This window comes from Monocercomonoides exilis (assembly GCF_001643675.1).
Source record: "Monocercomonoides exilis strain PA203 chromosome Unknown scaffold6-2077815, whole genome shotgun sequence".
Classification (NCBI taxonomy): domain Eukaryota; phylum Preaxostyla; order Oxymonadida; family Polymastigidae; genus Monocercomonoides; species Monocercomonoides exilis.
The window spans coordinates 914,931-939,066 of NW_027150551.1; the positions used below are offsets into that span (position 1 = coordinate 914,931).

General features: G+C 38.1%; 4 protein-coding genes across 4 annotated transcripts; 2 read left to right on the forward strand and 2 right to left on the reverse strand.

Annotated features, from left to right (window-relative positions):
• The first annotated feature begins 1,405 nt into the window (after positions 1-1,405).
• MONOS_435 (putative N-terminal acetyltransferase B complex non-catalytic subunit) lies at positions 1,406-6,297 on the forward strand. Its single transcript, XM_067874415.1, has 5 exons — positions 1,406-1,613; positions 1,715-1,816; positions 1,867-2,046; positions 2,132-2,335; positions 2,409-6,297. Exons 1-5 carry the CDS (start codon positions 1,458-1,460, stop codon positions 5,562-5,564), a joined length of 3,798 nt encoding a protein of 1,265 aa, XP_067733825.1. The 5' UTR covers positions 1,406-1,457; the 3' UTR covers positions 5,565-6,297.
• A 1,836-nt stretch (positions 6,298-8,133) lies between these two features.
• Positions 8,134-15,810, forward strand: MONOS_436 (putative Serine/threonine-protein kinase Nek4). Its single transcript, XM_067874425.1, has 10 exons — positions 8,134-8,209; positions 8,296-8,609; positions 8,736-8,923; positions 9,024-9,059; positions 9,160-9,346; positions 9,493-9,605; positions 9,802-12,154; positions 12,293-13,006; positions 13,234-13,944; positions 14,191-15,810. The coding sequence occupies exons 1-10, from the start codon at positions 8,188-8,190 to the stop codon at positions 15,454-15,456; spliced, it is 5,904 nt and encodes a 1,967-aa protein (XP_067733826.1). The 5' UTR covers positions 8,134-8,187; the 3' UTR covers positions 15,457-15,810.
• Positions 15,811-16,113: 303 nt separating this feature from the next.
• On the reverse strand, positions 16,114-17,108 carry MONOS_437 (putative cathepsin B6 cysteine protease). Its single transcript, XM_067874436.1, has one exon. The coding sequence runs from the start codon at positions 17,088-17,090 to the stop codon at positions 16,245-16,247; it is 846 nt and encodes a 281-aa protein (XP_067733827.1). The 5' UTR covers positions 17,091-17,108; the 3' UTR covers positions 16,114-16,244.
• Positions 17,109-20,215: 3,107 nt separating this feature from the next.
• MONOS_438 (putative Protein kinase domain) lies at positions 20,216-24,083 on the reverse strand (the record flags this gene model as incomplete). Its single annotated transcript, XM_067874447.1, has 6 exons — positions 20,216-22,683; positions 22,789-23,074; positions 23,203-23,305; positions 23,389-23,512; positions 23,631-23,989; positions 24,044-24,083. The coding sequence occupies 6 exons, from the start codon at positions 24,081-24,083 to the stop codon at positions 20,482-20,484; spliced, it is 3,114 nt and encodes a 1,037-aa protein (XP_067733828.1). The 3' UTR covers positions 20,216-20,481.
• Between the last annotated feature and the right edge of the window lie 53 nt (positions 24,084-24,136).

Genomic DNA, 24,136 nt, shown 5'->3' on the forward strand with positions numbered 1-24,136 from the left:
TTTTGTATGTTAATACTGTCTGTAATCTTTAAAGCAGATAAATGCAGCTTTCTTTCTGAATCTCCACACACACTTTGCTTTCTTTATTTCTCTTTCTCTTTCTCTTTCTCTTTCTCTTTCTCTTTCTCTTTCTCTTTCTCTTTCTATGTGATTTCTTTCTTTCTTTTTATTTTTATCTTTTCTTTTCTTTTTCTTTTTCTTTTTTTTCTTCCTCTTTCCTTTTTATTAGTACTTTTCTTTTTCTGTAGAGTGTTTGATTTTGAGAATTGCCTGTAGCGATTTCCATTTGGACGATAATTTGCAATTTTTATTTTCATTTTTTTTTTTTTTTGAATAAATAAATAAACAAACGTATTTTCTTCGAGCGCACCTTAACTTGTCTTAATTTTTGTGTTTTCCTTTCTTTTTTCTTTTCTTTTCTGTTTTTAAAGTTCTTTTTCTTTCTTTTCTTTTTTTAGATACATCTTTTTATCACTCTCCTTTTGCCTCTCGTTCTTTCTCATTCCCCCCCCCCCCCCCCCCCACCCACCCCTTCTCTGAGGTTAGTATTTTATTTGCACAAAGCATCTCTCCCTCTCTTCTCCTCTTTTTTTTTTTATTATCTATTAGAGTAAATATATGGTTTTGTTTTAAACACATCGTTGTTTCTAGCCATTCTTTATATTTCAAACCACACTTTCTTGTTTTATCACTTTATTTTTATTTTATTTTATTTTTTTCTTTTTATTTTTAGCTGACCTTAAACTAACTCCCTATCTTCTAATATCTTATTGAGCTCAATCTAATCCTGTTTATATTGTTTTCTTTCTTTTTTTTTCTTTTCATTCTTTTCATTCTTTGTTTATTTATTCATTTATTGGTATTGGTTTTCTTTTGCAAGAGGTAACACTTCTGTGAAGTAATTTCATTGCATTTTAGTTGGTGGCAACATTTGTTTTTGCTTCAAACAATTTTGCTTCTTTTCACTTATACTGTCATATAATACTTTTATTTATTAGTCGTATTTCTTTCATTAATATTTTTATCTACGCAATTATCCCGAATTTTTTTTTTTTTAATTTTTGACAACAATTGAATACATTTAATTCTGTTTTTGGTGCGCATTACATGATATGAATATTTATAAATGTTTTGAGAATCAAAAGCGTTTTGTTGGTGCTTGAGAATTTTTTGAAAAATTCCCATGTACTTGTCAAATATGAATATTAAAGAGAGAATTTCCTGGTATAGCATTGTAATGGCAACTTTAATCAGTTTTGATAAATTAAGCTTTGATCGGAAAATATTCAAAACATCTCTATACAGAAATATAACATCAAAATGAAATAGTTTATCAATTTGTATTTTAAATTTTCTTTTCGTAGGGGATATTGATGTATTATTTAATGTAACAGTTTAACAACCCATATTACCAATCTTCGAAAGCAAAAAATTTTGTCTTTTTGTTAAGACGTGATATGGAAGTTCAGAGCGAATATGTTACTCGTTCAGAAATTAGTGAAGAGATGATTGAAATTACCCAGAAGGGGCTTTCGGAATATCAGGGACAGCTTGACCAATTTTTCAAACAAATGACAGTTCAACTTGAGGCGACATCGCCAAACTTAGAAATGGTTTTCACTACATTTTGTTGCTGTTTATTCTTTCATTATTTCATTCTTTCATTTGCAATTTTTGGTTTTCTGTTTGTTTTTCACTTTTTTTTATGTTACAGTTTCGAGAAACTAAAGATGAATGCAGTTCTGTGCTTACAAGTTTTGCGGAATACATTATAGGCTTTTTTATTTCAAAATTTGGAGATAAAATTATTGATGAGGTTGTTGCTTCTTTGTTCTTAATTGTTTGAAACGATTTTCTATTGTAAAGGGTGACGATGGAGAAGATGATTTGATGCAAACAAAGCTAAAATTGGAAGAATCAAATGAAACAAAAAGAAAGACAAGTCGTCAGATGGATATCTTGAAAGGTCAGCTTGAACGAAGAGAAAAAATGCTGGAGGAACAGAGAGCTCTGTTTTATAAACAACTTTTAAGACTCAAAGAGCAGGTTTCGTGGAGTTGGTTTCATTATTTTTATAATAACTATTATTTTTTAATTTATTTAAAAATAATTTACCACTCCTGTTTTTTAGCTTTATCAAAAGGGAAGAATTGGAGCTGCATATAAAGCAGATAAAACAGACATGTTTTCGCCTGATGCATGGGTCGACTCGATTAGTGAAGGAGAACAACGGAATGTAGATGAAGAAGAAGAAAAGAAGAAAACTCAAGCAATTATGGACAAACTCAGCGTGAAGTTTGCTGAAGACAGAAAAAAGCTGGAAAATCAAATGAAGGTTTGAACTTTTGTCGAAAATGTTTAAATAGTTCATTTTTTATGACACTTTTTTTTTCATTTTTTAAATACAGCTTTTAGAGAGAGACCGAACAGCGAAAATCGCAGAAGTTGAAGCGCAATGTGCGTCTAAAGTATCATCTCTGGAAGCTCAGATCAAGAAAATGACAGACGACAAGCAGCAGGAGCTTGAGTCGCTGACTGCACTTCACAGGGAAGAAATCGAGAAGATTCAAAAGGATCGAGAAAGCCAGCTTCAGCTGCTGCGTTCGCAGAGAGAGGAGGAAAAGGCGAAGGCTGCAGAAGAATGGGAAGAGCGGCTGAAGAACGAGACAACCGCGCTGCGTTCAGACATCGCAGAGAACATGGCGAAGATTAGAGAGCTGGAAAAGGAATGCGCTGAGATCCGGCTGAAGATGAAGCTGATGGAAGACGAAAAAGAAGAGCTCACAAGTGACCTCAAGCACACAAGGGAAGATCTGAAGACGACTTCGAATGAACGAGATGCATTGCGCGAGGAGCTCAACCAGATCAAAGCATCATCGTCGCTGAAGGCGAATGAGCTGTCCACGATCGAGCAGCGGATGAGCGAGATGGAGGCGAAGCTGAGCCAAGCAGAGACTGAACTGCAGGAGGCGAGGAAGAACGTGACATCAGACAAGAAAAAGGAGGCGGAGCTGAAGCAGCTGAAGGAGAGGCTGAAGAAAGTGGAGGAGGAAAACAAAGCGAAGGAGGAGTCGCTGAAGGAGAAAGAAGACGAGATTAAGAAGCTGAGTGAAACGTCTTCATCGTCTTCTGTGCAGCTGATGAAGCGGATTCGCGAGCTGGAGTCGAAAGAGGCGCGCTTCGATCAGATTGAGAAGGAGCATGCGCAGCTGAAGGCGATGCAGCTGGCAGGCACACTCGGGCTGAGCAATGGAGGAGACAGAAGAACATCACTGACGCAGAAGCGGAGGGGAGGCAATGGAGAAGATGACAGTGACTTGAGTGACATTGATGATGAGTACTCATCAGAAGTGCGGACAAGAGGAGCGACGCTGCAGATGGGGCTGTCAGAGATTGCAGCTGGTGCAGAGAAGGAAAAGCAGCTGAAGATACAGCGTGCGACAAACAACTGGCACTTGTTGTATTCGAAAGTACGTCACAAGCAGATGCTGGATGACTTGCCAGAGCTGAAGATGCAGGCGGAGGAAGAAGGATACGACGGCTGGCTGCCAGATGGTGAGGAGTTTGGGGCAGGACAAGCAGGAATGTCGCAGACACTGAACCAGAACAGCAAGCGGAAGAAGAAGCGGCTATCGCGCTTTCTGTCTCAGATGGAGGCGCGTCAGGCAAAAGCGGAGGAGCAGCTGCGGATGATGAAGGAGCTGATTGAGGCAGAAAGGAAGAAGAATCTCGAGCGCGTTTTGGCTGCTGCTTGTCTGCTTGTTGCGCCAAAGCCAGAGGCTTCTGCTTCTTCATCATCAATCTCCTCATCTTCATCTTCCTCTGCAAGCTATGCTGATCTTGGCAGCACAACCACACGGCAAGCCATTTTTGGTGGGCCGTCCTCTTCTTTCAATCCATTTGCATCGTCTCCACAGTTCGGCTCAAGCTCGACAGCTTCTGGCTACTCAGCCTCTGGCTCCATGGGCACATTCAGCGCGTCGCCTTCGATTGTGTCGCTGGGGACAGTGCAGCAGATGCCGATCCTGTCGACACACCGCTCTTCCTCTCCGTCGCAGTACGAGCTGCCGTCCACTGCGAGAGAGACAGAGAGAGAAAGGGCGATCGACCGAGAGCGCGGCAGGCTGATGCGCGAAAGAGAGAAAGAGAGGTCGTTCACGCTGCCTTCGTTGACGGCGACCGAAACGCTGTCTCAGACCAACCGGTCAGGGTACCCTTACTCGTCACTCACCGATCGGTCGAGCAGCAAGGCGTCTTCAAACTCACAGTCTCCTCCAACCTTGTTCACCCGCACACATCATTCTCTCTCTGATTTTTCCTCTCCTTCTTTCGCTACCCAGCGCACTCAAACAAGCAGCCAGAATTCTCCGCTGAATGCAACGCCAGGCGTCAGTGTTGGGACCAGCATTCGCAGCCCCACGCCTTATCAATCTCCTTCAGTCACTCTGACATCGATGAATCTGTCTATGACATCTGCCTTGTCATCACCATTGTCATCGCCTTCTCCATCAGGCGCAGTGATCGTTCGCTCTGGGCGCACAGAAGGGGAGAAAGAGCGGTCATTCCAGTCTTCTTCGTCTCTCTCGGGAAAGCTGATGAGCGAAAACAGAGAATCGCCTGGAGCAGCACACGGAGGACAAGGGGCAGCAGAGCAGAGAGTGGCTGCATACACCTCACCTGCCACCACACGCTCTGGCTCATCCATTTATTCTCCAATGCAGTCATCGCCGTATTTTTCTTTTGCTTCATCTTCGTCTTCCTCGTCCTCGTCCTCATCATCATCTTCCTCGTCCATTTCACCGCCTCGTGCCCCGGCTGTCGTAACAACAACGTTTCGGCCATCGACAATTTCCACACCACTTTCAGTGCGGTCGATGATCACACCCATCACACCAACATCTTCTTCTTCCTCCTCTTCCTCTTCGTACTCATCCTCACCAGCCACCACCAACACCTCATCTTCTGGAGTCACTTCATTGAGAGGCATTGCAGAATCAGAGCATAAAGGATCTGATAAAGCAGGATCACCTACTTCGTTGTTTTCTTCACCATTCTTTCCATCGCTTACGCCTTCATCATCGTCTTCTTCTACTACTAATTCTTCTTCATTGGCTCGCCATCCGGTTCATTCACCACGCTCTCCTCACTCAAGACAAGACGGCACTTCACTTCGAGGAGAAGAAGCGAGAGGAGGGGGCCAGATTCACTTTGAGGCTGAGATTGACGGACAGCCTGTTACTTACAGTGTGTCAGCTTCTGCAGCAGCAAGAGGAAAGAAAGAAGGGAAGAAGAGAAAAGCGGATGGGGCGGGGAAAGTGCGGGGCATGGGAAGTGGATGGCAGAGTGGGGCAGGTGCGAAGGAGGAAGGAGTTGCAATCTTGATGGATGGGGAGAGAGGGCAAGGGAGTACAGTACCTTCGCTGAGAGCAGTAGGGATTGGTGATTCAGAAAGAGAGGAGCAGTTCGGAGAGGAAAAGAAGGGGAAACGGGTGGGTTCGCCGCAGATGCCGATTTCGCGATATTACAATACAAACCTGATTCACAGGCCTGTAACACCTTCGTGATTTTAGATGTCTAGTGCGCTTTGTATGACTTGTCAAGTATTTTGCCACATTTCCGATGAAAGCTTGATTTCTTCCGGCCTTGAATTCAATTTGTGATCAATAAAATCTGAACTTAAGAATCAATGTTTTGTTTTATAAAGTCTGTTAAACAAGAGTTCACTCTCTCGTTAGTTTGTGTTTATATTGCAAGTTTCATATTTTTAATTTTTGACGAAATAAGGAAATGATTGTCAACCTTTTTTTCTTTTGAATTTTTCTTTTATTTTTGTGTTTTCATCGACGGAAAAGTTATGTTTTTGAGTCGATGGGATTGGTCGAAAAAAGAATTTTATATGAGATTTGTTGGTTGTTGCTGTAAAATTATTTATCCTTTTTCAAAAGCAAATAAACAGAAAATGAGCAACAATGATTAAAAACCAATTTTCAATCTGCACTTTTCACAGCTTGTAAATATAATTTTGATAGGGTGGTTTTTTTATCCTGACTGTTTTTTTATCCGGACAAAAATTTAAAATTAAAATATCTCAACAAATATTCAATATTAATTTCCAGCAATTTGCGCAGTTATATGTTAGCATATATGACATCGATTTATATGCAAATTTTTAATAGAAATGTTGTATATTTTTTGTAATAAATAATTTTTATTTTTGAAAATCCGACTTTTGATGAATTTTTCAATTTAAATAAAATGATTTGGTTCATCTTTTATGCACACAACTTATTTTTTCCATGATGTAAACAATTCTGGTTATTTTTTATTTTCGGCAATTTGCTCCTTCTGATGAAAAAAAAACTATCATTTTCAAAAAATCATTGTCAATGGGACAACTTAAAAAATATTTTTTTCCAAACTCATAAGCATACATGTGAATTTAACACATGCATCAATAAATATGATAGTTATATGAAATTTCTTTATTGATGAAATAAAAAATGATTCAGTAGGTACTTTTTTTAATGTAATTAGTTTTCATAATTGATGATTTATAATGATCATTTTCATAGATTTTATTACCAAATTGTATTTTGTGAAATACCTACTGAATCATTTTTAATTTCATCAATAAAGAAATTTCATATAACTATCATATTTATTGGTGAATACGTTAAATCCACTTGGATGTTTTTGTGTTTTGCAAAAAATATTTTTTAGTTATCCCATTGATAATGATTTTTCAAAAATGATTGATTTTCATTCCGTCTTAACGAGCAAATTGTCGAAAATGAAAAATAACCAGAATTGTTTACATCATGGAAAAAATAAGTTGTGTGCATAAAAGATGAACCAAATCATTTTATTTAAATTGAAAAATTCATCAAAAGTCGGATTTTCAAAAATAAAAATTATTTATTACAAAAAATATACAACATTTCTATTAAAAATTTGCATATAAATCGATGTCATATATGCTAACATATAACTGCGCAAATTGCTGGAAATTAATATTGAATATTTGTTGAGATATTTTAATTTTAAATTTTTGTCCGGATAAAAAAACCACTTTATGTACAAAAATATCGAAAAATTCTAACTTCAACAAACATAATTTGTTTTCACAACTTCATTGAATTGAGCTTTTGAACTACAATTTTGTATGATTGTTTTAAAAAAATAGCTCTCAATTTGTGTGAAAATTTTAATTATTCCAGATTTTGAAGAATCTCAAATTAAACATATTTCCTTCATTCATAAGATTTCTTATTTCTCTCTCTCTCCATCTATCTATCTATCTTTTTTTCTTTTCTTTTTTCTTTTTTCTTTTTTCTTATTTTGAGGCTCTTTCGATGATCATTTTGCAAAATAACTTTGTGTTCGTTTGCTCTTCTCTTTTCTTTTGAATTCAATTTCTTCTATCTCCTTTCTTTTCTTGACTCCGATTGTGATGACTTGAACTGAATTTCAGAATCCATAAACATTTATTTCAAATTCATATCTCAACAACTCTTAATAATAAACATAGCAATATAGAAAAACAATTTTAATTCAAAAGTCGATGAAAAAACTTCTTTATTTCGAAAAATCAGGAATGTTCAAAGCTTTCTTCGAATTTTATGGGCATTCTTTTCTTTTATGATGAATAATTCTTCCTCTTATCATTTTTTGTTTATCAACTGTTGCAATGACATTATCTTTGTATGATTCTGTTATAAATATGATAATCCATTTCCAAGTGTAAATTTCATCATATTCTTTTAAAGAATGTACTATGTAATCATACTGAGTGGAAGCTTTATCAAACGATGAAAGACATTCGCAAGAAATCTTATGAAGAAAAATAAAACATATTTAAACTGACTCGATATCTAAAAAAATTTTTTGAATTGTTGTAGCTAATTAATCTAAAAATTTGAGTATACATCTCAATGCTTTTAATTTTCAGAAATCCAAAAGCTAAGCAAAATGGTGAAAAGGCTGCAAAAAGATATTTGTTTACCAAAATCGATCACACCCATAACCTAATATTTTTTCTGAGTATTTCCAGAAAAGAATACAATAAGAAATTTTTTAAATCTATATAATTTTCAAATGTATATTTTCATTGAGACCTCAAACTTGATGTTATATAATTTATATTATATGGATAATTTCTTCAACTAAAATTTTTGATATTCAACAATTATGACTTCTGCATTTGAGGAATGTTTGATTGATGTTTTATTTGTTGCTGGCACGAGGTGCACATGAATGAATATTTCTTTTTGTAAAATGTTTTTTCTGATGAATAAGATACCGTTGAAAAAGTACTTGGAGCCGGGGCATTCGGAGAGGTTTCACTTGTACGACACAAGCCAACCGGAGGGCAATATGTTTGGAAGAAAATGCCAGTTGAAGGAGGTAGGCTAACAGCGGAACAAGAAGCCGAGTTGTTTGTTGCGAAAACATTAGACTGCGATTACGTAGTCAAAATTAAGGAATCTATTTTTCATCCCACCTCTGACAACAAATTGGAACTTTATTTGGTAATGGAATACTGCGGAGGTGGAGATTTGCGTGGAGTTATAACAAAAAAGAAGGCTGAAGGAGGCAAGCTATCTGAAGAAGTTTGAATAAAATATAACATTTTTATTTATCATTTATTTCTTTGTGATGTTATAAATGTTGATGGTTTTGAATTGATGTTCGTATTTCATCATGCATCATCTGTACACGCACACACAAAAAAAAAGGAGATAAAAGATTATTTTTGCCAATCACTTTTAGGACTTCATTATTTACATAGCAGAAATATGCTTCATAGAGATATCAAACCGGACAATATTCTCCTAACCTCGGATCATAAGCTGAAATTGGGAGATTTGGGCTTGCTAAAAGAAATGAAAGTTGACGAAAAGATCACAACTCAGGCCGGAACCCCGTTTGTGCTTTTGTTTTGATGTTTTGTTAGTTATTTATTCGTTTCCATGTAATTTCAAAATGAAATTTGAATCGATTGAAAATTATTTATATGTGCAAAGTGCCTATATGTCTCCTGAAATTAGAGGAAGACAATCGTATGCCGAACAAGCGTAATCTTTTTAAGAATTTATTTATTTATTTATTTATTTTTATTTTCATTTTTTGATTATTAATGCTTTTATTCTCCTGTTTCAGTTATGGCTCGAAAGCAGATATTTTTGCTCTGGGTGTTGTGTTGTATGAGCTTTGCTGTCTGGAGCGTCCATTTGATACAACTAACATGATGGAGCTGCTTTTTGGAGTAAAAGTTGATGTGAAGGCGAAGGAGCCGGTTGGATATTCGGAGGAGCTGATCCAACTAATCATGCAAATGCTCCATAATGTATGTATCTTCTCTGCAAATGAGAAGGAAAAAATTTTTTATGTTTTTGTTGATGCAATTGTTTCAATGTTTTTTTTTTATTTTCCTTGAGCTTAAATCATTTTATTTATTAATTTTCATTAATTTTGCTGTTTGTTTAATTGAAGGATTCTGAAATGCGTCCATCAACTGACATGCTCATTGAAAAGCCACTGATCAAAGAACACATCGCTAAGCGTGGTTATGTCATTCCGAAGACTTCCTCAGGAAACGTCACTGCGTATGATGTTTTTTATAATATTTGTCAATTATTGAAATATTCATATTTCTTTTTTTTCCGACAAACGAAATAATAATGATATTATTTTTATTATTTATTCATTCATTCATTCATTCATTTATTTATTTCTTAATAAATTTATTTCCTTTTCATTTCCCTGTATTGTCACCTTCTTGATATTGCAATTATCTCTCAGGCTCGACCCTACAAAAATGCAAGCGCTGATGGAGGAAAATGCCAAGCTGCAGCAGAAAGTGCAAGAAATGGAGAAGAAAACTGACAGCAGCAAAGCGAAAGGTGCGCTGCCTGCAGAGTTACTTGCTGCTCTTCTGGGTGGCTTTGGGAGAGCGGACGATGAAGATGAGGAGAAAGAAAAGGGAGACAAAGAAAAAAAGAAGAAACTGAAGGACATTAAAGCTCGGAAGGACAAAGAAGACGGCTCGGACAGCGAGGAAGATGACGAAGTGCTTGATTTTACGAGCTCTTTCTCAACGAGCGACGAGTCTGAGCCGATGGACTATGTGGATACGCCCACTACGACAGAAGATTCGTCTTCTTCTTCTTCTTCTTCAGACGACAGTAGCAGTTCTTCAGAAAAAGAAGACGAAAATTCTAATGACGAGCAACTGGACGATGACACCAAAAAGAAGAAGCGGAAGGAGAAGAAAGCAGCGAAAGAGCGAGAGCAAGGCGTGGCTATCCTGGCTGAGGTGTCGCCGTCGACAAGACTGAAAAAATGGATCGAAGACGATAAAGGAGTGGTTATAGTGGAATCGAACAAGGCGTTCTGCAAATGGGGAAAAAGCACAGGAGAGACGATGATGGTGCGCAAGAAAATCGCCACGGGAGTCTGGCGAATAGAGTTGAAGTTCCATTCGATGTACCAAGTGACATCACCCACGATGAAGATGGTTCCGTTTCTGAAGCCGATTTTGAGAGACAACGAGAAGTTTCACGAGGCGCACAAGAGCGGCATGGTTGAGGACGAGTTTGTTTGGATTCCGCAGGTGGGGCTGTGTGGTGTACCGAGGCATGTGTCGCGGAAGTATCCGTTTGGGATCGACAAGATGAGCCGCTGCTTCACCAGCGAAGGAGATGTGTTTGCAGAGCGGAAGGCAACTGAAGGGAATGCGAAGTGGAAAGAAGGAGATGTGATCGGGATGGAGGTGGACATGAGCAAAAGATGCTGCTACTTCTTTGTGAATGGAGAGCGACAAAAGGTGTTCATCAAGAAGATTCCTGGTTGTGTGCGATTTGGTGTGGGAATGTCGAAGGAAGGCTCTCGTGTGGAGATTGTGAAGCTCGATCGAGTTGCTGAAAGCAGCTTCGTACCGCGGGACGACGATGTGGCACTACCATGGCGGGGTTCGATAGAAGAAGAGCAGAAAGAGGAGAAGAGAGAGAAGGAGGTGGAGGTGATGGTGCAGAAGATGAAAGAGAAGAGGAAAGGAGGAGGAGGCGAAGGCGGAGGGAAAACAGAAGAAACTGCATTTTTGCCACTTCCAATAGATGGAATTGTAGTGAAGAACAAAACGGTCCTGTGGAAAGCGCGCATCCCAACGATGATATATGCGCGTGGGTGTGTGACTGAAGGCATCTACCGCATCGATTTTCGAGTGAAGCATGGGAAAGACGGTGTGTGGTGCCCTGTGATTGGGGCAGCGTGTGTGCCAAGACTGAACCCACCAACGACTTGTTTTGGACACGACAGCGCGTCTGTCTCGTACTACTCACAGGGAGCATGCTGGGTGAACAACAAGGCGATTGCTGGGAACGACACGTGGAAGGACGGAGATGTTGTGGGGATGGAGGTAAACATGAAGGCGAGGCGTTTATGCTTCTTTGTGAATGGGAAGAGGCAGAAGCTGTTCATCAAGGGCATTCCGAACCCTATCCAGTTCGGTGTCGGACTTGGTCAAGACGGTGCAGAGGCCGACTTGATCAAATTTGAGAAGCTGAAGAAGGGGAAATTCAAGCCGAGCAGCGACGATCAACCTGTTCGGTGGGTGCTTGATGGCAGCAGTGGAAGTGGAGGAGACGACAGTGACGATGATACTGACTCTTCAGACGCAGATGCAGCCGACATCTCAGACGATGACAGCGATGATGATCTATATGCAGCCTTTGATGATCCCGATGACGATGAGGATGTGCTTGTGCTGAAGGACGTAGCGCTGTGGCTGTCGCCGATGCCGCAGATGCTGCTGTCTCGGTGCTTCGTGATGCCCAATGCACAAGTCGTACGTGTGGTGGTGCAGATGAAGATGGGCGAGCGGATGGGGATGTGGTGCCCTGTGGTCGGTGTGTGCGAGTATCCGCGCCTCAAATCGAGCAGAACGTGCTTCGGCAACGACGACGAGTCTGTTGCGTGGTATTCGAACGGAAGAGTCGTGAAGAGCGGAATCAAGAAAGACGGGTGCGAGCCATGGGGAGATAACGACAGGCTGATGATTGAGGTGGATATGAGGAACAGGAGGATCTACTTCTTCAGGAACATGCGGAGACAGCCTGTGTACATGACAAACATCCCGAACTTGCTGCAGATTGGAGTGTGTTTCCGTATATACATATGTATACTTCAAAATTTCCTTTTTCGAATGTTATATTTATTTATTTATTTCACATTTCAAAAAAAATTTTTTTTGTATTAATCCATCTTCTTCCTCTCAATCCTTCCATTCGTTCAGATTGGAATGTCCTCTGAAGGAGCCGTCGCGCAGATTGTGTCTGTCGTCGAAACAACAACTTCTCTATTTACTCCTCGTGCGAACGACAGGCCATTTTCGTGGAATCCGATGCTTCCACTTCTTGCAGACCTGGAGATGGCTGGAAGAGCACTCGCTGCTGTCGTCGCTGGAGCTGGCAGCGGTGGCTCTGGTGCTGCTAAGGGATCGACTCCACTTTTGAGGCAGCCTCCTCCGTATGCTGCTTCCGGTTCATCTTCGTTGGCAAAGCCCTGTTCTGGCAAGCCTGATGTCATCCAAGCCTCATTTGTGCAGACCGTGGACTATGTGCGAGTGGCTGGGAAGACAGTCACGTGGCATAACAGCAAATTTGCGATGGTGTTTGTGAAGCAGGTGATCACGTCTGGCATCTGGAAGGCAACGTTCCAGTTCAAAGACACATACAGCAGCAGGTGGAATGCGATGGTTGCCATCTTCCGCTCGCCGTGGACGAGGAGTGTGACGAATCCGATGGGGCTCAACGACGACTCAATGGTGTATATGACAAACGGGCAGGTTGTGCACGACGAAGAACTGTGTTTCCGTGGTTTTTCTTGGGGAGATAAGGATCGTATGACGATTGAGGTGAATATGGACACAAGGAAGGCTTTCTTCTTCGGCAACGACGAAAAGAGACCTTTCTTCTTATCGAACTTGCCGGATTGTATACAACTTGCTGTTTGTTAAAAAAATTTTTTTTCTTTTTTTTCTTTTTTTTCTTTTTTTTCTTTTTTTTTCTTTTTGTTTTTAATTGTGTTGATAATTTGAAATGAATTTATATTTTTGAAATTTCCTTCAACATATATTCTATGGCATTCAATTTTCATTCATTTATTTATCCATTTTTTTTTTCTCAAACTATTTTGTTGTTATTATTGTTATTGTTATAATTATGGCAATTCCAGGTTGGATGCGCCAACGCCGGTGCAGTTGTTAGTCTGCTTTCGTTGGAGCGTCTCCCAAGGTCGATTACAATTCCACACATATCCGACGTAATTGTTGTGTGGCAAGGTCAAACCAAGTCAGACGGTGAAATGCTCTTCCGCATGTTGGGTGTGCTTCCAGACGATTCGTCTTCTTCCTCTTCTGGTTCAGACTCGGACAAAAAGAACAGCGCAGGCGATGGAGGGATGCTTGGATCCGTGCTCGAGAAAGGGACCAGCTTTATGGCATGCAGCCACCCGAAGTTTGAGGTGTATCCACACAAAGTTAAAGCGAAGACGCAGGAAGGGCGGACGGTTGTGAACGAAAAAGTGCTAACAGAAGGCATATGGCGTGTGGACTTCAAGTTCCAAGGCGCATGTGGACAGGGAAAAACAGCCATTTCCTACAACCAGGGCTTCTGGGAGCCGACTGTGGGTGTGTGCCGCGCGGGGTGGCTGGAGGAGGAAGGGGACAGGAGCTCATTGGGGAACGACCCAGACTCGTTTGATTATCACTCGTACTTTGGGACGTGCTTCTGCAATGGGCTGGAGATCAATGGGAACACACCATGGACGGATAATGATTTTATCACACTGGAGATTGACATGAACTTGCATACCGTTTGCATAGCAGTGAATGACAAGAGGCAACCTGTCTGCTTTGTGGACATCCCAAGAGCAGTACAAGTGGCGGTATGAAGATTAATGCTCTTTGTTTCTTTTTCTTTTTTTTTATAAAGAAATTTTAAGAAATTAAGAAAAAGATGTGGTGGTTTATTGAATGAGAAATGAACTTATTGAAATCTCATGAATTAACTTGTTTGATAATTGTTTTTCGGATTTTTTTCTTCTTTCTATCTTTCTTCATCTTCAAAATATGTTTATTCCCTTTTACATTGTAAAAATTATAATTCCAATTCTTCTTTCTTTATCAATCAGATTGGACTTGGAAAAGACTACGGCACATGCACAATCGAAGCGTTTGGACAGCTGTCCGAACCGTTTTTGAACCCGCCGACCGAAAAAGACACGCTGTGCAACATGCGCCTGAACTCTCTTGTGGAATACGGGAAGGACTACGAGGCGCAGGTGAAGCTCTACCCGCGCTTTGTGAGCGATCCCAACTGCACTGTGTATGCCGTTGACCCTTCAGGCTATGTGGGGAGGTGGTTCCAGGACGTTGGCCGGATGCTGTTCCTTGACCGTGTCTTCAACTATGGTGATGGCGCGTTCCGGGCTGATTTTATGTTCCACAACACAGAAGGTGGACGAATGAATGCCAACATCGGCATCACTGCTGTTCCGAAAGGCCCCGAAAGCGACTTCCGCTTTGGCGATGATCCAGACAGTGTGGCGTATTATCAGTCGGGCAACATATTCCATGCGGCAGAGAAGAAAGAAGGGTGCGCTGTGTGGAAAGACGGGGATGTGATTAGCCTGCTTGTCGACATGAAGCAGCGGAGACTATTTTTCCTGAAGAACAACCAGCGACAGAACACGTTTGTGATGTCGCTTCCGTTGAGTGTGCAGATCGGTGTTGGCTTAGGCAAAGCAGGAGGTGCAGTGGAGCTGGTGCGGTTTGTGCAGCTGTATAATCCCGAGCAAGAGGAGGTTGTGCTGCAGGAGAAGTCGAGCGAGATGCGTGGTGTGTTCTGGGCAGGGAGACACGAGGAGATGACGTGGGGCATGTCGCCTTTCCGCGAAGTGAGTGTGGAAGGGAAGATTGTGCGGTGGGTGGAGCAGAAGCCGTGTGTGATGCTCGGGCGGTGGATCATCAACGAAGGAATCTGGCGGTTTGATGTGAAGATCACCAACGCTTGTATTGGTGGAGAGTGGACACCTGTCATTGGGCTGTCCAGATGCCCGTGGACGCAGACGCCGCTGAACTGCTTCGGACAGGACAGAGACAGCTGTGCATTCTACATGTCTGGGCAGTGCTTCCAGGGCGGTGTGTCCACAAGCGGGAACGACAGATGGGGCAACAAGGATGTCGTGGGGATGGAGGTGGACATGGACAAGAGGAGGGTGCTGTTCTTTGTGAAGAACCAGAGGCAGCGGGTGATCTACACACACATCCCAGAGTGCGTGCAAGTGGGCGTAGCTATGGACAAAGCAGGTGCAACTGCAGAGATTTTGAGATATGAACGAGTGAAAGAATCATCTTTTGTTCCTTTTTGGAGGGACAAAACTGTCATGTGGGTGTAACTCCTTGCTTTTATCTTCTGTTATTTTTCTTTTGATTTTTTTTTTTCAAGTTCTTTATTTTTAAAATGTTATTTATGAAAGGCTGGTATTATTCAGCTTGTGTGCACTCGTTCATAACAGAGTTCGAGATTCTTTTATTTTTTGAGATGTTGCATTTTTTCGTTGAGCATAGTTATTCAACGAAGAAAAAGAATGCAGCATTTAAATTTTATAGCTCTTCTATTCATTGCGTTTTATATTGCATGTTTTATCAGGTGTTGTATTTTTTATCCATTTTCACATCTTTTGAGATCGTATTTTTTTATTTTTTGAGTAATTTTTCTCTTCTCTCCCAAGCCATCACTAAAGAGTATATTTTTAGAAGATTTTGATAAAAACAAAGAAAATTGAGAAAATGATTTTGTAACATTTCTTGCATCATTTAACTCAAAAAACATCTCTCCAAAGAGCAACAATCAACTTTTGACATTTTCCTAAAGCATTATCTTTTCATTCAATTTAATGCTTATCACTTCTTTTTGATTCAAAAAACGCTTTTCTCGGTTCAACCTTTCGATAAATCGCTTGTTTTAGTTCATTTTTTTTTTAATTTTTCAAATGTCAATTGTGATCTCGAGTCAAAGTTCACAAATAACAAAAAAAATCAATCCAATTAATTTTTAATTCATATTCAATGAAAACAGGCTTTAAAAAAACAACCTCTCCTTCCCATGTGATTGGGAAAGTCAATAAAAAAGAAAAAAATCAATAAGTCAAAAAATGACTAATGAATCATTTACTCAACCGATCTAGCATTTAACAGGTCCTGCGTAGAATCCTTGTTCGCATCCGCACTCATTCTTTCCTCTGATGATCTTAAAGTGACCTTTCTCTCCCCATGCTGGTCCCCATGAGTTCTGAAGAAGCCAGTATGGAACACCATCTTCAACGCCCCATCCGATCAAAAGGACAGCATGTCCTCCTTCTTGGTATCCTGATTTGTGTTGATAAACTCCACTCTTGTAGTTCATGAAATCAGAATAAACTGTGAAACGGAAGTAAACTGGTCCGTTTTTCATCAATTCTTCTTGAATGTTCTGTACTGTGTATGTCTCAGCTTTCTCATACTTGTAACGAATAATCTGTGATCCATTGGAGCACTTTGCAGCGCAAGCTGGAACACGTCCATTTCCCGAAACGTATGGGAGGCATTCTTCAGTTGTGACACCATTTGAAACGAGCCATTTTGATGACAATGGGCCAGATCCTCCATTGCAGCCGGAATCACCTTTGTCGCATGAAACGAGATCTTGGACTGAAAGCATTCCCTTTCCGCATCCTTTGATTGAGAATCTGTTTCCAATAGCTTCTGATGCCGCATGTGCCCAGCATGATCCGCAAGAAGCTTGATCGCGCACTGGATAAATCTTTCCTGGCCATTGTTCACGTGCATCGAAGTTCTCTGGGACATTGTTTGGTTCAACATATTCAACATCTTCGAGAGGAAGAACTTCTTCACCAAGCATGGCTCTCATCTTTGCTAAAGTGATAACTTCTCTTGGATATTCAATTGCAACCCATGTGGAGCTTGGATCGTTGTTAACTGTTTCAACAATTGATTCTGCAATAACTGAAGCAAATAAGAAAAACAACATTTGATCGATTTTTCTATATGTTACTAAATAAGCTATGTGAAACTCTCAATCTTTCGAACTACCATAAGATAAATATCGATAAAAAATTTCTCAAATTTGTGAAAATCATTTTCTTTATCTATTTTGTTCCAAATAATTTTAGCAAACATTTATTTTTTTCAAAGATTGCTCATATTTTCTGTTCTTTTTTATGAAAGAGAATGAAAGACCAATTTTGAAAAGTAATTGGATTACATTAAGTTTAAATCGTTGATTTTTTCATAAATACAAAAAAACATCAAAAAATAATTCAAAGTCGAAAAACATTCAAATGAAGTCGAAATTTATGTTCAAAAAACATGAATGAAGAATTAAGCGTATGTTAGTGAAGAGAAATATTTTTCTTGAATTTTTGTAAACATTTTTCGAAATGTCTGTGCAGTTGTTTTCTACAATTTTTGAAAAGAAAGAATTAAAATAAACCAAAATGCAAACTCAAAATAAATAAAAAAGAATTGAGTTCATCAATAAGAAAAGCAGTTTTCATTATTTGAACATTTCAAAGAAAAGAATTTAAATGGGTTATTCTTTTTGATTTCATATTTTATTCTGTCTGTATTATCGAACCAAGAATTTTCAGAAAAACTTGAATATCAATCAAAAAATTTTTGATAATCATATGAACCTATTCACTAACATTCTATTATTTGAGAGGATTGATATGAAAACGATTTCAATGATTAAAAATTTTTTTAAATTCTGTAATCGGTTGTTCAAAACGAAATTGTGATGTTTGTACCGAAAAAAGTTATGTTTTCAAAAATAATCACCCATATTGTATTTGGCTCGTAATTATTTGATTTATGAATTTTGTCACACACAGTTTTTTCGTAATTTTTCTCGTCTTTTTTCAAATTTACGCATTTAATAATGAACGATAATTGCACAATTATAATTATAAACTTGAAGGAAACTTTTGGAATTGATCTTTAAAATTTTCATCAATGCATGAATATTATCCCATTTGTCAAAATTTCTTTTGAAAAGTTCCTTTTGTTTAATTTTCAAATTAAATAAAAATTTCATATTTCAATCATATTTCTGTTCTCTCTCATAAAACTTCACATAAAATGAAATTATACCATTGTCAAGATTTTGTTTTCATGACAGAAAAATCTGGTGAGTTGAAACAGAAATTTGATCGAAATATAAAAACTACATTTAATATGAAAATAAAACTATACCTCTGTGACCTGACAAATAACCTGAAGCCTCGTCTGCCACAAAAAAAAAAAAAAAAAAAAAAAAAAAAAAAAAAAAAAAAATAATAATAATAATAATAATTTTTTAAAAATTTATATACAATAAACTATTGCTAAAACTTCCAAAGACTTTTCAAAGCACTACGGAAAAGATTTGTTGACAGCATCTGTAATATCTTGTCGATTTTTCTCTTTTGTCAGTGACCGTCAGTGACTGTCAATGACAAATTGTGACAAAAATATTCCTCAACTGACATTTCGTGTCAAAAAAAATAAATATTGGAAACCTGATCATTATATTTTAATTTTTAATTTTTCAAAATTATAAGAATTATTTCTGGAAGATTTTCAAATAAATTATTGTTGTAATTAAGAATAATGAAATCGTTATAAATAACCCTTTTTGACAAGTCCTAAATATCTTGTCAGTCATTTTGTCATTTTTTCAATTTTCTCTTGTCATGTCACAGAGGTATAAATAAAACAAAGGAAGTTTCCAAAAAAAAAATTAAAAAAAAAAAAATAAAAATAAAAATAAAAATAAAAATAAAAATAAAAATAAAAATAAAAATAAAAAAAATAGCCATATTTATATCAAATAACAATTCCCACTTTCAATTATTCACCAGAATAAAAACAATGACATAGTCAAGTATTTGTTGAACTCCTTCAATAAAATGAGAAAGTTGGAGTTGAATTTAATTCTTTTCGTGGAATTATTATTCGAAAATGACAATTGAATAAAAGAGACACTTCAATAATAATTTGTTATTTCTTTAAAAGATCATGTTTTGTTTCAATAATAATAAATTTTTTATTCCAAAAATTATGTCCAGATACATTTGAAACAATAAAACGAGAAATGTGAAATTTGACAATGAATTTTGAGAATTTCAAAAATAAATTATTTTTGATCATAATATAAAAAGTCATCTTGATAAAGTCATACAAAAATTTCATTGAAACGAATGTTTGCAATAGTCGAATTCTCATGAACTGCTTAAGGCATATGGAGAAGATCTTGGTTCCTCATGATCAACGCCTTTTATTATTAAAATTTTGTAATATTCTCCTATTTTGCTTATTAGGTTTTAGGGTTTTGACGAATTAAACATGTTCATTTTGTGCATTGTGATGGTTTAGGGTTTTACGGAGCAAAATTAGGGTAAGGGCTAACCCTAGAAGAGACTTTCAAAAAGAAAATGATATGAATAGTGGGTAGGATCACCTTGGTACCAGGATCTACTCCACTTGCCCTGCTTTATTGTTTTTGGAATGAAATTATTATCTGAATTTTTTACTATGAAATTATGTTTCAAATGATAATAAACAAAAAAACCATAAATGGTAATGCAACTGATAATGCAATTTTATTATGAGATCATCTCAAATAATAGCTTATAATCAACAACATTGAGGAATTGTCAATAAAGCAAAATACTTCTTGCCAAAGATAATATTTTCACTTGAAAAACAACACACCGAAATAACATTTGTTTTCAATAATAATCTCCCATCTTTTCAAACAGCTTGATCATTTATTGAGTTCATTTTATTTGTTTAATTGGGGAAAAATATTTCACTCAAAGCATTTTCATAGAAAAATTATGGACTTTTCATTAACTTTTTTTAATCAAAAAACACAACAAAAATGGGTCGATTTTTTGAAATTCGTGAAATGACACAATGATTTATGTTTCGATTTCAATGTGCCTGTTTTCGAACATGAAAATCAAATTTATTTTGAAATCTGAGAAAGCGAAATAAAGATATGAACGAAGTTATTTTTATATGCCCTGTGCAAAAAAAGCTTGAAAGTCCGTATTTTCCCCCAATTCAACAAAATTTCAAAACGAATTTTATCACAGAAAAAATATGATTTCAAAAAGAATCACCCGTATCTCATATTGTTTCTAGTAATTTTTAATACCGAATTTACAGATAAAGAAAATAAATATCATCAAACAAATAGCCAAAAAGAAAAAAATACTTATGTTTATTATTTCCTAAACAAAAAATCTATAAATTGAACGTAAAAAAATTTCATTTGAATTTTTTTATGAAAGAATTTTTTGAAAGAAAAAATTATAACCTAATATATTCATTCACTAAAAAAAACATATATCTGCTAGATATTATCGATAAATTATTTATTCATTTCCATTTATTTGAACATCTTGATTACGATGAACATACTCCGAACCCTCTATTTCTTCTGTGGAATCATCATCTTCATCATCTTCTGGCTCATCTGCCATTCCATCTCTTTGATGAATTCTTTGAACAAGTCTCATTTCGATCTCTTCTACCCTCCTGAAATTCGGATTCAGTGCGTCATCAACCAAATCTTCCTCAGCATCAGCATCAACAGTCTCATCGTCTGTCTCGTCATCTATTTCATTCTCAGCCAACGCATTCACCCTCTCCTCGCTCTCTGATTCAGACTCCACAGTATTCTCTTCCGCGTTCTCTCTTCCATTCACCCTGAATCTCGGGTCACGCAGCATCCGCAGCATGTACTGCGCATTCCCTGCAGCAAATCCCAGCCCATGTGCAATCCGCTCCACAACCCCAACATCCACAGCACTCAGAACAGCCTGTCGTGTCTCTCTTGTGCCGAAGCGAATAAGATCATTCACGATATACAGCGCATGCTTCACCACACTCTGATCTGTGTGCCGAAAGAGATCAATAGAAAACGTGTGGATGTTGTGCCGCAGCAGAAGCGGGTGATTGTCTGTGATTTCACTTAGATAAGACAGAATATACAGCAGCCACGTCAGATAATCACCGCCCGCAGCAACACCAGCAGCATCCAGCAGAGGCGGATCAAACGAAGTAATCGAAGTGGAAGAAGGAACAGAAGCAGAAGAAGCAGCAGGATTATTCGCTCTATCGCCTTCAACATTAGCAGTGCTTGCAGGAGCAGCAGAAGAGGCAGCAGCAGCAGTGAGAGGATGATTGTGAAGCAGAAGCTGCCCGTCTCCGCTGCCCATCAGTTCCAGTGCCTCGTTCTTCAGAAATGGCACCAGTGGATGCAGAATGCTCGGTAGTGGCTGTGCTCTGTACAGTGCAATGATCAAATGCGCAACTGCTCTTTTGATTTCGTTGTGTGTCGTCGTGTTGAATATGCTCAGCAGCTTGTTCAGCCCTCCATGCTCCATCATCCCTGAATAAAGTGGGTGCAGACCAGTAGATGTAGACGAAGGTGCAAACACTTGACACATTGTAGTCATCACCGCTATCGCCTTCTTCGCTACACTCACATCAGGATGCTGCACAAGCTCGAAGAAGTTCGGACTCAGCGACGAGCTAAACAGATTGTCCAGAAGCTGCCTCTCTTCTGCTCTTGAGCCGTAGAGCTGATCAACCGTCTGCTGCAAGTCAGAGAGCGACTGCACAACAGACGTGACCAAGTTGTTCTTTTCTTTCAGTTCTTTCTCCAGTTTGTGGATAGCTGCTCGGCTTTGAGCACAATTGAGGCAATGTGCGGGTGATGTTGCAGTGGCACTAATTGTGGAAGGAATAGGAGAAGAGGAAGAGGAAGAAGAGGAAGAAGACGATGATGATGAAGAAGAAGCAGAAGATGCAGAAGCAGAGGATGCAGTTAGATCAGTTGGAGAATGCAAGATTGAAGAAGGAGGAGAAGCAGAAGTTGACAATGACTCAAATCGTTCAGTCAATCCAATGCATGGTGGAGTTGAGACAATCGACAGAGAAGGAGGTTGAGCGGATGAAAGAGGAGAAGACACAATAGAGTAAACCAATGAAGGGGCAGGGGGGTTTGATGGGAGACGAATGATAGAAGAAGATAGCGGAGAAGAAGAAGAGGAGGAGGAAGAAGAAGGACGAGGAGAAGAATGGAAGAGCAGAGGAGAAGATGGAGGGGGAGGAGGAGGAGGAAGAGGGCGAGGAAGGAGACGAGGCAACGAGGCAGGGCTTGTTGTTGTAGCAGCTTCTTCGGGGGAGATAACTGGAACATTTGTGGGAGCAGCGGGAGTATATCTTGTGGGTGTGCGAAGTTGTGGCCTTGTTTGGAAGGAGTATGTTGGAGAAGAACTAGATGCATCTGCAGATGAACTGACAGAATTTGATGAAATTGATGGAAGTGAAGAAGAAGAAGAAGGAGAAGGAGAGGAAGAAGATAACGATGATAAAAGTTGATTCTGATTTTGAGATGTAGATGTTACTATTTTTGTTGGAGCAGGTGGAAGAGTTGAATCAGATAAGGATTGTTCCTTTTGTTGAGAATATTCAGTTTCTCTGTCTAATTCTCTCAGAGATTCATTCAGTCTTTCTTTGACATGAGCATTTTCTAGTATCATTTTTGCAGTTGGACGCTTTGAAGGAATCTTAACATTGAGAAGATAATAATAAAATCAACAAAGGATAAGAAAAGTGGAAAAGAGAAAAAGAACAAAAAAATTTTATATAATTAAAGAAATCATAATGCACACATCATCAATCATTGATAGAAGAAGATCTTTCAGTTCTGTTGAGAAAAAATGAGGCAGCTGGAATTTTTCTGCTGAAGGTGAGTGCATCTTCTCAGAAGAAAGATCACTTTCGATTTCTTCATTGACTTTATCTTCCTTTTGATCTTTTGAATCTTCAATAATAACATTCTGTTTGAATGACATATGGAGTGATGGTGCCTGAGAATCTAATGCAGAAGGAGAAATGCCTGTGCACAGCTCAATCAAGCACATTCCAATAGAAAATATGTCACTAGCGAACGTTGGCCTAACATTTGCAGTGAAAATGCGAAAAAGTAATGCAGAAGACAATGTCATCATAAATTTCATTGAGAAAATTTACACAAACAAAGCAAGATAAAACGAAACAAGAATAATGAATAAAAATACGCAAACGAGGAGCCGTCTTTCACTTCAGGCGAGAAATATAACCTTGAAATATTATCCACATCCATTTGGTTCAGAAAATGTTCCGAATGAAGAGAAAAATTGATATCATCTGAAACAAAAAATAATTTTGTTAAAAACATCAAAAGAAATCGGAAATATAACAAAATCATAAATCAGCAAATGCCAACACACTTATTTGCGCATGCTTTCGATTAAATATATATATACTTTCGGGCTTTAAACATTTGTGCGTGAATCCAATTGAATGAAGACAATCTATTCCGCAAATCATTTCTGCTAACAATCTCCATATTTTCTGTTGTTATAAAAATTATTGATTATATTAATTTTCAATTTTCAAGGAGGAATTTAAACAAATTGATAAAATTTATTGTTTAAAGACTAATTAAGTTTTCTAAGAAGCGAAAGCATACTCTCTCTGAAGGAGCACGGGCCTCGTAATTTCTAATATTTATGAGTTGGCGAAGAGTTCCATTTTCGCAAAATTCCATGATAGAATATCTATCAGTATTGTCTTCAAAAATTTCAACATAGCGTGTTATAAAAGGAGAACGAATTTTCTTTAAGGCGCATATAGATGATAACAATATTGATGTGCTTTTTAAGGCCTGTGGGTGCACACAGCCAGATACAGCTTTTGCATGTTCAAATGGAAGCTCTTCTTCTTGATTTATCATTTCAACTCTCATAAAATACTTTTTTAAGCTAGAGATTTCTTCTACAAGATAAAGTTGCCCGAATGAATTTCTTTTTAATCCTTTGATTTTCCTGTCTGTTTAAAACGACTCATAGAACTTAAAAAGGTTCACAAGCACAAAATTCACACATCTTGTCATATCTCCCCTTTGAATCTCTGAAGGAAACATAAATAATCTGGTATGTTACAAAATGAATCTTCGCAAAGCAATTGGCTCCAAAA